Source organism: Gorilla gorilla, chromosome 4, assembly GCF_029281585.2.
Source record: "Gorilla gorilla gorilla isolate KB3781 chromosome 4, NHGRI_mGorGor1-v2.1_pri, whole genome shotgun sequence".
NCBI lineage: Eukaryota > Metazoa > Chordata > Mammalia > Primates > Hominidae > Gorilla > Gorilla gorilla.
Window position 1 is genome coordinate 180409246 of NC_073228.2, and position 16216 is coordinate 180425461.

The 16216-nt window shown below is 52.2% G+C and overlaps 1 protein-coding gene across 4 annotated transcripts; it reads left to right on the top strand.

The window, feature by feature from the left end:
* Positions 1 to 98: 98 nt before the first annotated feature.
* Positions 99 to 16014, top strand: EIF4E1B (eukaryotic translation initiation factor 4E family member 1B). Of its 4 annotated transcripts, none has more exons than XM_055386325.2 (9): positions 99 to 453; positions 11433 to 11567; positions 12100 to 12192; positions 12464 to 12645; positions 13018 to 13113; positions 13755 to 13818; positions 14508 to 14621; positions 14755 to 14894; positions 15245 to 16014. In XM_055386325.2, the coding sequence occupies exons 3-9, from the start codon at positions 12178 to 12180 to the stop codon at positions 15357 to 15359; spliced, it is 726 nt and encodes a 241-aa protein (XP_055242300.1). In that variant the 5' UTR covers positions 99 to 453; positions 11433 to 11567; positions 12100 to 12177; the 3' UTR covers positions 15360 to 16014. The 4 variants fall into 4 exon arrangements, with proteins under 4 accessions (XP_055242300.1, XP_018882049.1, XP_018882050.1 ...); XM_019026504.3 differs by having other exon boundaries at positions 12007 to 12192; positions 15245 to 16004; XM_019026505.3 differs by having other exon boundaries at positions 99 to 440; positions 12007 to 12192; positions 15245 to 16004.
* Positions 16015 to 16216: the final 202 nt, after the last annotated feature.

The window sequence follows — 16216 nt, forward strand, 5'->3', positions numbered from 1 at the left end:
GCCGATGAGCCTCCCGGGGCGGGCCCGGGACGCGCCCCTGGGGGCCCCAGCCGTAAGACTCGCGTAGTCTGTTGGGAGTTGGGGGAGGGGGACAATGCGGCGTGTGAAGAGTGGGGAAGAAATCACGCGACTGGATTTGGAGTTCTGCTGGGCTCGAATCTCAGCTGTGCTTTTTATTAACCGTGGGACCTTGAGCTACTCGGCTCTCCTTTCTGAATGACAGTTTCCTCCTCTGTAAAACAGGAATGGTTAATTCAACGAATGTTTACTGAGCGCTTAGACCAGTGGTGCAGGTTTAAGGCTGGAGGCAGCGGAAAAGGAAAACAAGGTTCCTGGTCTCGGGAAGCTTACCATGGGGGTGTCTGTACGCGTGTGTGTTCGTGCGCTCATTGGTGGAAGACAGGACAGAAAATAAACGGATCAACATCCAAAGCAACAAGGTCATTACAGCTTGTAAGTTGTGAAGGTAACGGTGATGTAACACGGGGACTAGAGGAGGGGTGCTTGAGACAGCGTGTTCAGGGAAGGCCTCTACCAGCAGGTGAATTGTAGCAGAGACTCCAGACAGGCACCATGACACCACGATGGGTGAGGACAAGATCCATAGAGAGTGCAAGTGCAAAGGCTCCAAGGCAGGACTGTGCTGACAAAAGACAGTGCAGCTGGAGAGCCAGGATGGAGGGAGGTGGAGAACAAAACCACTTTTTTGTGTGCTTACGGTGGGGACTATCAAAATGATCACAGAATGCCAGGCACACAGTAGGCCCTCCGTTGGTTCTATGATAGAATTATGCCCAAGAAGCTGTAGTATCCCAGAGGAAAGGGACTCTGACAACTTAGGGGAGTCAGGAAAGGACATAAAAAAGAGGTGACATCTGAACTGTGGCCTGACAGGAAGGGGAATATTTCATCGAGCAGGCTAGGGAGAAAGAGAATTTTAGGCTGTGGGTACAGCATGGGCAAAGGCACTGTGGCCAGAAATGCAGGGTGTGTAAGTGACAGGTAATTAGGTGAGGGGGCCACCAGCAGCCAGACTGCAAAAAAAAAAAAAAAAAGAAAGAAAGAAAAAACCCAACCAACCAACCAACCAAACAAAAAACATTCACAGGCCGCTGGTAGAACTGCAAATTGGCGCAGACATTTTGGAAGGCCATCTGGCAGTGTTTACCAAAAGCATAAATGCATGCGCCTTTGGAGCCAACAGCTCCCCTTCCAGGAATTGATCCCGTGCGACTCTAGTCATACATGCACACAAAGATATCTGTGCAAGGATGTTCACTGTAGCATGTTTTTTTGTAGCGAAAAACTGAAAATGATCTAAATGATCATCTGTACAGGACTGGCTAGCTAACTGCGGCATGTCCACCCAGTGCAATGCCACACTATGGTTGGCAAAGATGAGCTAGACCCATGTGTGCTGACATGGGAGTGTGCCAAGATGTGGTGGTAAGTGTGAGAAGCAAGGTGCCAAACTGGAATGTGTGGAATGAGCCAATTTTGATACAAAGGGAATTATATTTTATGTATAAGTATTTATAACTTTCTATGTGTCAAATATGTATTATATACTAACATATACATACTTATCACATACTATATACATTATACACAGACACCTTATATACAAACATACACATATTTATGGCTAGATATACAATTCTTTTTTCTTTGTTGTTTTTTTGAGATGGAGTCTCCCTCTGTCGCCCAGGCTGGAGTGCAGTGGTGCAATCTTGGGTCACTACAACCTCTACCTCCAGGGTTCAAGCAATTCTCCTGCCTCAGCCTCCCAAGTAGCTGGGATTACAGGCATGTGCCACCACACCCAGCTAATTTTTGTATTTTTAGTAGAGACAGGTTTTCACCATGTTGGCCAGGCTGGTCTCGAACTCCTGACCACAAGTGATCCGCCCACCTAGGCCTCCCAAAGTGCTGGGATTATAGGCATGAGCCACCTCACCTGGCCACACCTCTGTAATAATTTCTGAGAAAACTGTTAAAGGGAGTTGCACCTAGGAAATGGGACTGACAGGGTTCAGGGAAGGAAGTTTCACATTCCATTGCCTTCCTTACTGGTGCTGTTTGATTATTTTCCCTTGGATAGTATTTTACTTGTGTTATTTTAAGAACTAGCATGGAGGGTACCTGCAATTATTTTTGGTCTCTCAGCATTAAAATTGCCCCCTTCCCATGTTTAGAGGGGTCCCCCACCTTCTGAGGCAGAACCCACCTTCCCCTCTGAGAGATGACTATGCCAGATAATTGCTTTCTCAGTCTTCCTTGCAGCCAGGACATGTGACTGACAGGTGCAGCTCCAGACTTGGGACCTGAAGCTAGTCCCAGGAAGCAGCAGGGAAGCGGAGGGTGGGGGGGGGGGGGAGGAGGGGTGTGTTCTGGTGTGGAAAAGTGGTGGTGGCAGCTCCTGCCAAGGACCATTGGCAGCAGTGACACTCACTGTGGGAGTGTCCAACACCAACAGGACAAGCTGCACTGTCCATGCCCAGCCATGGCATCGGGATTCTTCATAGGTCTGCCTGGTAGTGGGATTTGGGGCATCATTTCAGGCTGTGTGGTCTCCAGCGTGGATTTTCTAGCTATCCTGGAGATTATTTGAGCTGTCCAGTTTTTTTTTTTTTTTTTTTAAAGAGATAAGGTTTCACTGCGTCACCCAGGCTGGAGTGCAGTGGCACAGTCAATCATAGCTTACTGCAGCCTCGAACTCCTGGTCTCAAGCGATTCTCCCATCTCAGCCCTTTCAGTAGATGAGACTACAGGTGCGTGCCACCATGCCAGGCTAATTTAAAAAATATTTATTATTTGTTTGTGATTTACTTATTTATTTTTCGTAGAGACGGGGTATTTGTTTGTGATTTACTTATTTATTTTTTGTTGAGACGGGGGTCTCACTAGGTGGCCCAGGCTGGTCTCGAACTCCTGGCCTCAAATGATCCTCCCACCTCAGCCTACCAAAGTGCTGGGATTACAGGTATGAGCTATTGTACCTGGCCCATGAGCTGCCCAGTATTTAATAAACTCCTTATTTGCTTAAATCACCCAGAAGTGATTTCTGTGGCTTGGGATTAAGAATTCCTGATGCCAGAGTACAAGATAAAGAAAGATGAAGGAGGATGGAGGAGCGGGGAGAAGGAGGAAGAGAGAAAGAAGATGAAATGAAGCGTGTCTGAACTTCAGATCACAGGAAACAGGAAGTCACTGAAGGATTTTAAGCACAAGAGACCTAATGAGATTTGCATTTTATGGGGCCAAACGGAGGTGGGTTGGAGGAGGATAAGGCTGGCTGTAGAAAGATCAGTAGGAGGCTGGGGCAGACTCTAGAGGAGGGACAAGGACTTCTGAACTACAGAAGCCCGGGTGACGCTGGAGCAGGGCTGGAAGGAGAGACGTGAACATCACTTGGGAGTAACTTATTAGGTGTTATGGGAGAGGGAGAAGGACAAGTCGAGGAAGATTCCCAGGTTTCTGGTTTGGACAATGGGGTGAGTGATGTTGCTACAAAATGAAATAGGCATTGAGGGGGTGGAGCAGCTTGGTGGGGGGATGATGATGAGCTTGTCTGGGGGAATGACAGACAAGCTGGAGGAGGTGTCCAGCAGACACTAGGGTATCTGAGCCCAGAGCTCAGGAAAGCACTCCAGGCTGGCTTCAGATGCAGATTTGAGCCACGGTGTACTCAGAATTCTTTAACAAATGGCACAAATGGCTCTCCAAGGTTGGGGCGGGAAAAGGGTAGGCGGGAAGGAACACCTAGATTTGTAGTTTGCCAGTGTCCTTGGGGTAAAATACTCCCACCACAGTTGATTCCAAGCTGTCAGTGTGATGTCATTGAACAGAAAATTGGTTCAGTTATCTAGAATTTTCACGAGACAGATAACGTAGATAAAAATAACCTTAAGAGCACAGATAATAGTAAAATAACTAGGAAGTTATGTGTTTTGAGTATTATCTATGTTTTTTAAACATAATGTAACTATAACTTTATATAATTTAATTTTTAACAATGTAATGGCTTTAACAACTGGCTCACACAATTCCTGAAGTTTTTTTTTTTCTTTTTTTTTTTTCGAGACGGAGTCTTGCTGTGATGCCCAGGCTAGAGTGCAGTGGCATGATGTCGGCTCACTGCAACCTCTGCCTCCTGGGTTCAAAGGATTCTCCTGCCTCAGCCTCCTGAGTAGCTGGGATTACAGGCACCCGCCACCACACCTGGCTAATTTTTGTATTTTTAGTAGAGACGGGGTTTCACCATGTTGGCCAGGCTGGTCTCGATCTCCCGACCTCGTGATCCGCCCACCTCAGCCTCCCAAAGTGCTGGGATTACAGGCATGAGCCACCACGCCCAGCCAGATTCCTGAAGTTTTAACAATTGTTCTTGTGAGCCAAGTGAGATCAGTGCCCCACTGGGTTTGGAGTCATTAGCATAGAGGTGGTGGCTGGAGCCATAGGGCTGAGTGTGATCATCCGGGGATGCATGGAGAGTGAAAAGAAGAGAGTGCCCAGAACAGACTCCTGAGGTGCTGCAAACTTCGGGGTGGCCAGAAGCAGAGGAAACTGGAGGAAGACTGAGAAGGCTCTGGCAGTGAGAAAGAAGGACAAGCTGAAGAGAGTGCACAAAGACCTTGGGGATAGAGGTCGACTAGATAAATGCTAGAGGGAGGCCGAAGGAGACCAGCAGTGGAGAGTCTGCGATGGATGGGCAGCAAGTGGGTGGTTGGGGAGCTGAATAGCAGTGAGCCCAAAGAGGGAAGGGGCAGCAGGGGACAGCCTCCAGGAGAAAGTGACATTCAAGCTGGGTTTTGAAAGATGAGAAGGACCTTACAAGTGGTGGTGAGCATTCCCAGCAAGGGATCTAGCAGGTGGGACAGTCCAGAGTGTTGAGGTAACAGAAAATAGGTTAAATTCTGAGTCAGGCAGGAAGTTCGTTTGGCTGCTAGCACAGAAGCTTAGGCAAAGCAGGCATTTATTCTTTCACTCAAACAAGTCCAGTGGTGGGCAGTCCACAGGTGGTGTGATGACTTCACAGTCATCAGGAACCCAGACTCCTACCTTTCTGGTGCACCATTCTTAGTACATGAATTTCATCCTCATGGCCCAAGATGGCTGCTGCAGCTCCTGCCATCATGTTGATGCAGACAGCAGGAAGAGGGGAGGTAGGGTAAAAAGAATATCTGCCAGTTGTCTTTTTCTTTCCTTTTTTTTTTTTTTGAGATGGAGTCTAGCTCTGTTGCCCAGGCCTGAGTACAATGGTGTAATCTCGGCTCACTGCAACCTCTGCCTCCCGGGTTCAAGCTATTCTCTTGCCTCAGCCTCCTGAGTAGCTGGAACCACAGGCACATGCCACCATGCCCGGATAATTTTTGTATTTTTAGTAGAGACGGGGTTTCACCATGTTGGCTAGGCTGGTCTCGAACTCCTGACCTCAGGTGATCTGCCCGCCTCAGCCTCCCAAAGTGCTAGGATTACAGGCATGAGCCACCGTTCCCAGCTAGATTCACCAATTATTAGCATTTGCTACATTTTTCTCTCTTGCTCCGTATGTGCTTCCCTCAGAAGGGGGCACGGATACTGGGTCACCACTCTCTAGCAGGATGGATCCTTTCCCCCGCCACATACCCCTACCACGCTTTAGAGCATGGGGTGGCAAAGCTCGGGCTCGTGGGCCTCCAGTGGCCAGTCCCTAAACCTGCGAGCCTCAGGAACTCTCACTGTTTCTGTTCTCTCTTTCCCCAGGAAATGGGCCTTTCCATTCTTTTCTTCCTCTCCCCTTCCTAGGAATGTACTAAGGACGATGACTCTGGAAGCTTTTGGGAAGGGAACATGGCAAAAGGTGGGAAAGGGTTTTAGAGAAGATCCTGGTTGGAGCAGCTGGAGCAGAGAGTTCTCTTAAGTGGATCCTGGGGATTCCAGCCCCGCCTGGGTTCTGCAAAAATCCAAATGTGCCTTTGTAACTCTGTGTGTGGCGCCTGGCAGATTAAACATTTAGCAGCATTCCTGCTGTCCAGAGGCCTCAGAGTCCTGCAGAGCAGGCAGGACGGGAAGCTGAGAACAGGGAGGGGAACCAGGGATATTTACTGAACATCTGCAATGCGCCAAGTACTCCATCCATTACGTCACAACGTCCTCACGGCAATCCTCGGCAATCCTTCAAAGCAGGCATTTTCATTCCCATTTTACAGATAAGGGAATTGATACCCAGAGAGGGAAAGTCACTGGCCTTTGTTCTTTTCAATCAGTTTTCCCTGAGTGCCTACTGGGTGCCGATATCATTCCAGGTACAGGAGATGCAGCAGGAAATAAGACCAATGAAGCCCTTGCCCCTCTGGAACTCAGCATTCAAGTGGGATGGGGCAGACAATTCACAACTAGAAACCACAAAAGACGCTTCCACTGTGCCGCTCTTGTAAAAGTCGTCAACGACACTCACTTTGCTAAATCTATTGACCAAGCCTCCCTGCTCCCTCTGACTTCTGAGTACTTCCCATAAGCCAGACGCTGTTGTAGGCCCTGGGGACACAGCTGTGAACAAGAGAGGCCTTGGGGGCTGGGCGCGGTGGGTCACCCCTGTAAGCCCAGCACTTTGGGAAGCCAAGGTGGGCGGATCACCTGCGGTCAGGAGTTCGAGACCAGACTGGTCAACATGGTGAAACTCTGTCTCTATTAAAAACACAAAAATTATCCAGGTGTGGTGATGTGCTCCTGTAATTCCAGCTGCTTGGGAGGCTGAGGCAGCAGAATCCTTTGAACCCAGGAGGCAGAGGTTACAGTGGGCTGAGATCGCACCACTGTACTCCAGCCTGGACAACAGAGCAAGACTCCGTCTCAAAAATAAAAAGGCCTTGGGGACCTTGAAGAAGGCAAGTGATGAGTAAAATAAATCAGTAAAATGTATGGTGTGTCAGGAGGTGACAAATGCTGGGGGCAGTGAGGGAGGAGAAGCAGATGAATTGCTGCACTGGGCTGAGGGGGGTTGGACAGTCACATACGATGGGCAGGGATCGCCTACCCTGAGAGAGGTTAGGAAGTGAGGGGACAGCCTCTGGAAGTCCTAAGGCAGGAGGTGGCTGGCACATCTGAAGATCTGCATGACTGAAGGCCACTGTGGCTGCAGCAGAGGGAGGGAGAGGAGGGCTGGAGGGAGGAGGGCCTTGTGGGCTCCTGCGCTGTGAGCAGAGGAGGGAGTGATCCAGATTTCATTTTAACGGCTGCTGTGTAGGGAGTAGGGAGGGGACTATTCTTGGGCAAGGGTGAAAGCTGAGGACCAGTTCAGAGACCATCACCATCACACAGGCAGGATGACTGTCACTTGGGCTGGGATGGTGGCAATGGAGACCAAGAGAAGTGGTTGGGTCCTGGATGTTTTGAAGGGAGAACTGGTCATGGCATGTGCTAACAGGTGAGAAAGACAGAGCCCCAGGACCATTCCAGCGTTTTCGGCTGAGCAGTTGGAAGGGTGGAGAAGACGGGTGGAAGAACAAGTCTGGAGCGGGGCAGAGGAGGTGTCAGGAATTCATCTTTGGACATGGTAGCTCTGAGATGCACAGTAGATACCCAGATGGAGCTGTCGGGCGGGCAGTTGGATATACTCTTCTGGATTTCTGGTGGCGGCTAAGCATGTCACTGTCTAAATGACATTTAATGCCCATTACTGGATAAGGGCATGAAACAGCAAGTACTGACAGAACAGACAAGAGGTCCCAGGGCTTAGTCCTAGGGCCTTCTGATGCAAAGAGGAGAAACCATCCATTTTGTTCACAGCTGCCTAAAATGGTGTCTGGCACAAAGTAATTGGTAGGTCATTATTTGTTGAATGAATAAACGAATAAGTAGTGTTACGCGCTAAGAAGGAAATAGAACAGAGTGGTGAGTTAGAGGGCATGGGGGAGAGTGTTCTTCTCTAGATAGGGTAGCAGTCAGGGAAGGCCTCTTTGAGAAGGTGACATTTGAGCCAAGCCCAGAAGGACAAGGAGAAGTTCTGTAAAAAGTTGCAGAGGAAACTGCAAGTGCAAAGGCCCTGAGGCAGGAACAAATCTAGCCTTTTGGAGGCTCCATGTGCTCAGGGCATGGGAGGCTGGATCGCCTAAGAACCTTGCAAGCCCAGGACCTGGACTTTGGATCACATCCTGGGTGTCCTGGAGGTTTTTTTGTGTGTTTGTTTGTTTGTTTTTTTAAATGCAGTTTCACTCTTGTTGCCCAGGCTGGAGTGCAATGGTGCGATCTCGGCTCACTGCAACCTCTGCCTCCCCAATTCAAGCGATTCTCCTGCCTCAGCCTCCCGAGTAGCTGGGATTACAGGTGCCTGCCACCATGCCCAACTAGTTTTGTTGTTGTTGTTGTTTGTTTGTTTGTTTTATTTTTAGTAGAGACATGGTTTTACCATGTTGGCCAGGCTACTCTCGAACTCCTGACCTCAGGTGATCCACTGGCCTCGGCCTCCCAAAGTGCTGGGATTACAGGCATGAGCCACCACAGCTGACCTGGGTTTTAAACAAAGAAGTTACGTGACCAGATTAATATTTTAAATGATCCCCCCGAGGAACCTGGAGAACTTTCTGTAGGAAAGCAGGAGTGGAAGCAAGTGGAGTGTCAGGAAATACTCACGCAGCAGCCAAGGTCAGAACCAGCTTCTCTGGAGTCAGGGGAGCTGGGAGGGAGAGGAATGGGCAGATTCAAGATATTTTAGGAACAGGATGGTAGGGCTGGGATTTAAGAGCCCCTGCTGGTTCAATCCCAACATGAAGATGTCCCCCGTAGACAGACTTGGAAGGGCCTCAGGGAGGGGCCAGGATGCCTGTAGCGCCAGGGGGGTTGCTCTTAAGGTCTCTCCTTAGTCACCTCAATCCAAGACTCCAGGAGCTTCCGCAGGCTGGAAGCTGTGGGAGGTGGTGGGAAGGGGTGCTGTGGCTGGGAGGGTCATTCCGAGCTGGGCTCTGAGCCACAGTTGTAAGGTAGCTAAGACCATACCCGGTCCTGGGGGAGGGCCCTTCCTTCCTTTTTCTTCATCAGATCTAGATTCCTGGCCGGCACAGTGGCTCACACTCGTAATCCCAACACTTTGGGAAGCAAAGGCAGGAGAATCACTTGAACCCTCCCAGGCTGATTTGAGACCAGTCTAGGCCACATATTGAGACCTCATCTCTATTTTTTTTTAATTGAAAATTAGCCAGACATGGTGGTGTGCACCTGTAGTCCCAGTTCCTCGGGAGGCTGAGGAGGGAGAATGAGCCAAGGAGTTTGAGGCTGCAGTGAGCTATGGTCATGCCACTACACTCCAGCTTGGGCAACAGAGCGAGACACTGTCTCAAAACAACAACAACAAAATCTAGATTCGTGAGCTCTTCCCAGCCTGGTCCTCTTCCAGTGCTCCCTCTGCCCAAATTTCTTCAATGTTCCTCCCACTGAGAGGTGGCAGTATGTCCCTCCCTTGAATCTGGGCCTGTGACTCTAGTAGAATACAGTGGGTCTGATGTGGTGCCAGGTTTCAGGCCCAGGCCTTAAGAAGCTGGCAGCTTCTGCTTCCTGTCTCTTGGGATGCTTGCTCTGGGAACCCAGCCACCACGCCGGGAGGAAGCCAAGCAGCCACATGGAGAGGCCACGCAGAGCCATCCTGGCCAGCACCCCCAGCTGAGGCTCCAGCTGACAGCTGGCATCAGCTGCCCCACGTGTGAGTGAGCAGATGACTCCAGCCCCAACCTGTAAGCCACCCTAGCTGACCTCCCTTTGAAGGAGAGCTGGGCTGTCCTACTGAGCACTGCCCATGTTGCACGCTTGTGAGCATAATAAATGATGATGATTGTTTTAAGCCACTGAGTTTGGGGTGGTTTGTTGTGCAGCAATAGATAAGTGGGACACAGTGCTTCACCCCTCCAGGGCCTATCACTAAATATCACTGAGTTTTCCTTCTACATACCCCTTGAGTCTATTATCATCTCTCCATCTTCTCTGCCGCCCCATCTGTCACCTGGACGACTACATTAGCATCCTAGTCAGTGTTTCCCCACACCTTCTTGCAGCCACAGGGTTCTGTTTCCTACACAGCAATCCAGAGAACCTGCTGAAAAGCATATCTGATTGCCTCCCCAGCCAGTCTGTACATGCTCAAAATGCTCAGTGGCTCCCCACTGCCCCTAGGATCAGGCTTACCCATTTATTTCCCCTTTTAGCTTCGCCCACACTGGCCTGTCTTCTCGTCCTCTGGTATTCCACATTCCCTTTGCCCCAGGGCATTTGCACATACTGTTCCCACTCCCAGAGATGCCCTCCCCGACCCAGTTAATTATTTCCTATTATTTCTTGTTTATGCTTTAGGTCTTAGCTCAAATACCACCTCTCAGTGACCTTCTTCTCAGTGGTTCTTAAAACGGGGTCCCTGGCCAGCAGCATCTGGGAACTTGTTAGAAATACAAACATCCTGGGCCTGGCGCTTTGGCTTACTCCTGTAATCCCAGCACTTGGGAGGCCCAGGTGGGCAGATTGCTTGAGTCTAGGCATTCAAGACCAGCCTGGGCAACATGGCAAAACCCTACCTCTACAAAACAAAACAAAACAAAACAAAACTAGCTGGGCGTGGTGGTGCATGCCTGTAGTCCCAGCTACTCGGGAGGCTGAGGTGGGCAAATCACCTGAGCTGAGAAGTCAAGACGGCAGTGAGCCAAGATGGCACCACTGCACTCCCGCCTGGGCAGCTGGAGTGAGACCTTGCCTCAAAACAATATAAATAAATAAATAAAATGGAAACATCCTCAAGCCCAAGCCCAGAACTAAGGAGTCAGAAGTTCTGAGACAGGGCCCAGCAGCGTGTGATGAGCAAGCCGTGCAGGTGATTCTGATACACACACCTGAGAACTGCCGCTCTGAAGCCCCAGCTTGGATCGTGGACTTTTTAGGTTCTCCCATCCCCGAATCCCTTTCCTTTGGTGGGCTGTGTTTGTGACGACACAGATTGCCTGAGGGATGCATAATCTCATAAACCTGAGCACGGGGCCCACTTGTTTTTCACTCATCACCGTAGCAGCACCTAACCCTGTGCCTAGCACGTACCAGGGCTTAAGGATGTGGGTTGAGCGAATACTCAGCCTCCAGATGGTCACGAGCCCCCCCAAGTGTGGGGGAGGAGCAGGGCCTTTTATACGTCTGGGACCCTAAAAGTGCCCAAGGGGAGGAGGCAAAACTTTAACGGACTTGGGGAGCCTTCAGCCTCCACAGAAAAGGGGTTGTTCAGAAGGCTGATAAAGAGTGTCCAAAGCTTCCCTGCCTTCCTTCCCCATCCCAGTCCCCACCCTCCCCAACCTGGGAGAACCCTCAGCTGACTTCTGTTCAGCATGAGCCAGGCCTTGTTCTACGGGTTCTATGTGTTCTATATCATTTAATACCCTCAACAAGCTTCTGAGTTGTGTATGATTAACATTTTCACTTTACAGATGGGGAAACTGACTCGATGAAGCTCAGGCCTGGCCGCGGTCAGGGTAGAATCAGGACTGGAACCCAGGCTGTGTGGCTGCGGCCCTGACCCTCACCATCCATGTCAGGCAGAGAACACTCAGGTGGGGCAGGAGGTAAGGTGGGGGCTGTGGGGAGCCTCATGTGTCTCCAAAGGGACTGGGGGCCTGTGAGGCAGTGGGTCCGGGAGGAACTTTCCAAATCCTCAAGAGAAACCAAAAGTGTGAATCTTAGTATAAAACCCCCCTATGTCTAAATGTTGGCAGATGATTAAACTTTTAAAAAACTCAGATGCCACTGGGTATGGTGGCTCATGCCAGTAATCCCAGCACTTTGGGAGGCTGAAATGGGAGATCACTTGAGCCCAGGAGTTGCCTGGGCAACATAGTGAGATTCCTTCATCTCTAGTCAAAAGAATATTTTATTTAAAAACAAACAAACAAAAAAACTCAGGTGCTTCCAGAGACCAGATGAATACTTGCTCTGATGTGAGGTTGGGGATGGTGCCAGAAGGCCCCACGGCCATGTCAGTGTCTCTGCTTCTGCCATCTGCAGGGCTGTCCACCTCACATTCTGGGGTCACCCTCCACGGGATGCAGACCTTGCTTTCCCTTCGGGCAGGCTCCAAATATTGACGCTTACCTTCAGGTCTTGGCCCCCATGGTGTGGGGCTTGGTCACAGCTGCTTCCCCAGCCCCAGGCCTGCACGAAGAAGGCACTCACTAAATGCTTGCTGTTGAGGTAATCAGCCTGGCCTCTCTACCCCCAATGCACCATGGCCCCGCCCTCTCCCCCGGCCCCAGGTGGGCGGGGCAGGTGCTGGTGGGTTAAAAGCTGGTAGCTGGGGGCTTTTCAGATGCTGGGTCCTCCATGGAGTTTGAGCTGGGCATGGCTACTGAAGGACTTGTGAGTCCCCTGCCTTCCCCTCCTGGAGCAGGGGATGGGCAGGGTGGGCACAGGGACAGCCAGGGCCAGAGCTCACAACCCATCCTGACTCCTTTTTTTGGCTCAGGTGAGTGAAGCTGAGGGTGGAATCCGAGAGTGGGAGGAGGAGAAGGAGGAGGAGGCAGCAGAGAGGACGCCCACGGGAGAAAAGTCTCCAAACTCTCCCAGGACTTTGCTGTCTCTGAGAGGGAAGGCCCGGACGGGGGGCCCCATGGAAGTCAAGCTGGAGCTGCACCCCTTGCAGAACAGGTAGGCAGGAGCCTGGGAGTAGAACACAGCCCCTTGCTTTCAGGCCAGCCTCTGCGCTGGCAGCGTGGCCTTGGGCAACCCCTCCTCTCTCGGCCCTAGCTCTTCATCCGTGGGAGGCCAGGGCTGACCTCAGCCTTGGGCCCTGTTGGCCCTTCCAGCCCTAACCCCGCAGAGACTGTGGGTCAAACACCCCCACTCCTCCCCTGCCCTTCAGGACAACTGATTTCATTCACCTGAGAGGGGAATGCTGTGCCCCAAATCTCATCTCCCAGTTTGCCCTTGAAGGGGAGGGTCCTCCCTGTCAGTCCAGGTGTCCCGGGGGTGGACTTGGCTCTCTGCTTCCTCCTGGCTGCCTCCCCCTTCCCCTACCAGGTGGGCTCTGTGGTTCTTCAAGAATGACCGCAGCCGGGCCTGGCAGGACAACCTGCACCTGGTCACCAAGGTGGACACTGTGGAGGACTTCTGGGCGTGAGTGTCTGTCCCCAGTGGGGCTAGAGTTGGGGGGCTCTGAGCTCTGGGCTCCCTCTCTCCGGGTTGAGCCAGCCCTCCCTAGGGCCTTTCAGCCTTTGTGAGGGCTGGGGCTTTGTGGGTTCTGCCCAGGGGGTGTAGGACACAACCACCCCCCACCCCACCACCTTCTTTGGGCTCAGGGAGAGAGCCTGGGGAGCAGGAGAAGCAGGAAGCTGACCCTGACTCGGCCACTCCAGGGCTTTGTGACCTGGGCAAGTTCCTTCCCCTCTCTGAACCTGTCTCAGCTGCAAAGGGAGGACTCGGCTGCCGCAGTGTCCGGATGCTCATGGGAGTGGGTCTGAAAAGGGCTGCACAAGCCCTAGGGAGGGTGAGAAGGCCTCGGCTGTAGCTAGAGGGGGGAGCACCAGGGGGTCCAAAACCCTCCCCAGGGGTTGGCTCAGCCTTCACTGGGAAGGCTCTGTGGAAAAGGTGGGTCTTGAGAGTTTGGATAAACGGGGGTGGAATCCCAGGTGGCAGGCCAGTGTAAGCAAAGGCTTGGAGGCCATGGGGTCGGATGAGGAGTTGGGAGGGCTGAACCCAGTTGGAACCAGGCCCTAAAAAGCCTTGACTTTTGGCATGGGGTGGGGGGCTCTGTCCAGGCTATACAGTCACATCCAGCTGGCCAGCAAGCTCTCCTCTGGCTGTGACTATGCCCTCTTCAAGGTAAGCTCTGCTCTTCTCTTTCCCTCCCGCAAAGGGACAAGGGGTTGATCCCTCCCGGATTCCACTGCGTTAATCCTTCAGAGGGGTGGGGGTGGGGAGCTACAGGCCACCTCTCAGCAGAGTTGTGGTTTCTGACTGGAGGAAATGCTCTACAGGAGCCTGGACAGAGTAGGTCAGGCCCAAGCCGCACCTTGGAGGACCTTAAGAGGCGGGAAGAGGGAGAGGGAGAGATTTCTGGCCTGGCTTCTTAACTAGGGAAGGGCATCAGAATTGCTTGAGGATGCTCATTGATGCCACACCCATCCCTGGAGGGCTGACACTGTGTTTAGAGATCTCCCCAGTGACTTCTGCCCTGCCTGGGAACCATGCAGCCAAGCCTGGGATGTCCCCCTTGCCTGCATTGGGGTCTGCCCCTGAGGCTTCCTTAATCCACCCCGATTTGAATGCTTGTCTTAAGGAACTCAGTAAAAGAGACATGCACATATACAAGGCTATACAAGGTGACCAGTGCTGTCTGTCAGGGGGAGCTGAGTGGCTGGGGGTGGAACCTGCTTGCACTGAGGGAAGGAGGATAAGAGAATCTGGCCTACTTAGGGCCTCAGCAGAGAGCGGATAAGGCCGGGATGGTAGGTGGGTCCCCATTTCCCTTTGAACACAAGGAGGCAGTTGACTTGCCATCTGCCTTGCAGGATGGCATCGAGCCCATGTGGGAGGACAGCAGGAATAAGCGGGGTGGCCGCTGGCTGGTCAGCCTGGCCAAGCAGCAGCGCCACATTGAGCTGGACCGGCTGTGGCTGGAGACAGTGAGTTGGAGGAGGAGGGTCCTCAGGGGAAGAGACGGGCTGTGTGGGTCTCATGGTGGCAGTGGTCTCAAGGATGGCAGGCCAGTCCCTATGTCCCAGCCAGTGATCTCACAACCCCCTACTTCGGGTCCAGCTGCTGTGTCTGATCGGGGAGAGCTTTGAGGAACACAGCAGAGAGGTATGTGGGGCCGTCGTCAACATCCGCACCAAGGGGGACAAGATCGCTGTGTGGACGAGGGAGGCGGAAAACCAGGCGGGCGTGCTGCACATTGGGTGAGGAGGGTCTCTGGCACAGGGTGGGGGCTTGGGTCTCTTCTAGAGGGAAGGTGGGTGGAGGGGGCTTGGCCTGCATGGGAGACCTCTGAAAGTCTCCATAGCCTCCCTCCCTTCTGCCTTGCCCACCTGTATGGAAGGGTCTGGTGTTCAGATTTCTAACTTTCTCTTATGGCAGTGCAGCTCTCCTTTTGCATTAAGGGGGTCATATTTTGGGTTTCCACATGGGTAAGACACAACAGGTGTGGCTGTGGCCAGAATGAGGGTAGGAATCTGGTGGCCTAAGTTATCTCTAGGACCCTCTGATGACTACCTGTGTCTCTTTTCCTCTGTGTCCCCCGCACCTGCAGGCGTGTATACAAAGAGCGCCTGGGCCTCTCCCCAAAGACCATCATTGGGTACCAGGCCCATGCAGACACAGCCACCAAGAGCAACTCCCTAGCCAAGAACAAGTTTGTGGTGTGAAGGGGGCCTTGGCACCCCTCCTATGTAATGGGACAGTCACCACCTGAGCCTCATTACTTTGGGGGATGGGGTGGGACTGGGGATCAGACAGCCTGTCCTCAAGTGAACAGGAATGCAAACACTCTTTAACATGAGTTGGGGCCTGAGCCTTAGGGGCTAGATGGGGGTAGTGGTGGCAGTCTGAGGACCTAGCTTGTCCTGGGGCCACAGGACAGCAGCAGGGTGGAAAAAACTCCTGGGGGTGGGGTGAGTCATGGTGGGGAAGGAGGGCTCTATGGTAGGCAGAGAAGCCCATAGTCCAGCGTTTACTGTTTCCACCCAGGAAGGAGGTGAGGTGGCCTGAGAGACAGACTCTTCCATGGGTGGTGGGCTCAAGGGCACAGACACTCTGGAGGGTGAACGCCATCATTTGTACAGAGGGATACGTGGGTTGATGGAGGACTGGGAGAGCCTTGCAAGGCCGCTCCCCTTCTCCCCAGCAGTGACCAGGGCTGTCTGGGCCTTGCCTGCCTCAGGGCCAGACTGAAGTGGAGGTGGGGGGATGCTGGGCTAGGCCTCACCAAGGTTCTGGTAGAAGTGGTGGAAGTGGATAAACTTGATAATAAAAGCTTAAGCATCTTTCTGTTCCTGTTTTAAATAAATACTTCTGACCAAAGTTGGAATTATTTTTAAGAGGGCTTCAAACTGGAGTAAGATTCAGGTTCCCCCAAACTTTGATCTGCCTCTGTCCTGTCTTACAGGGGCTCATGTGAGATCACTGGGTACCAAGGAGCCTGACCGGGACCCTGGCCAGTATGGAGGACAGGGGATGTGGCTGGGGAAACTCAGCCACCAAGGGGGCTTGAGCCAGGTTCCGG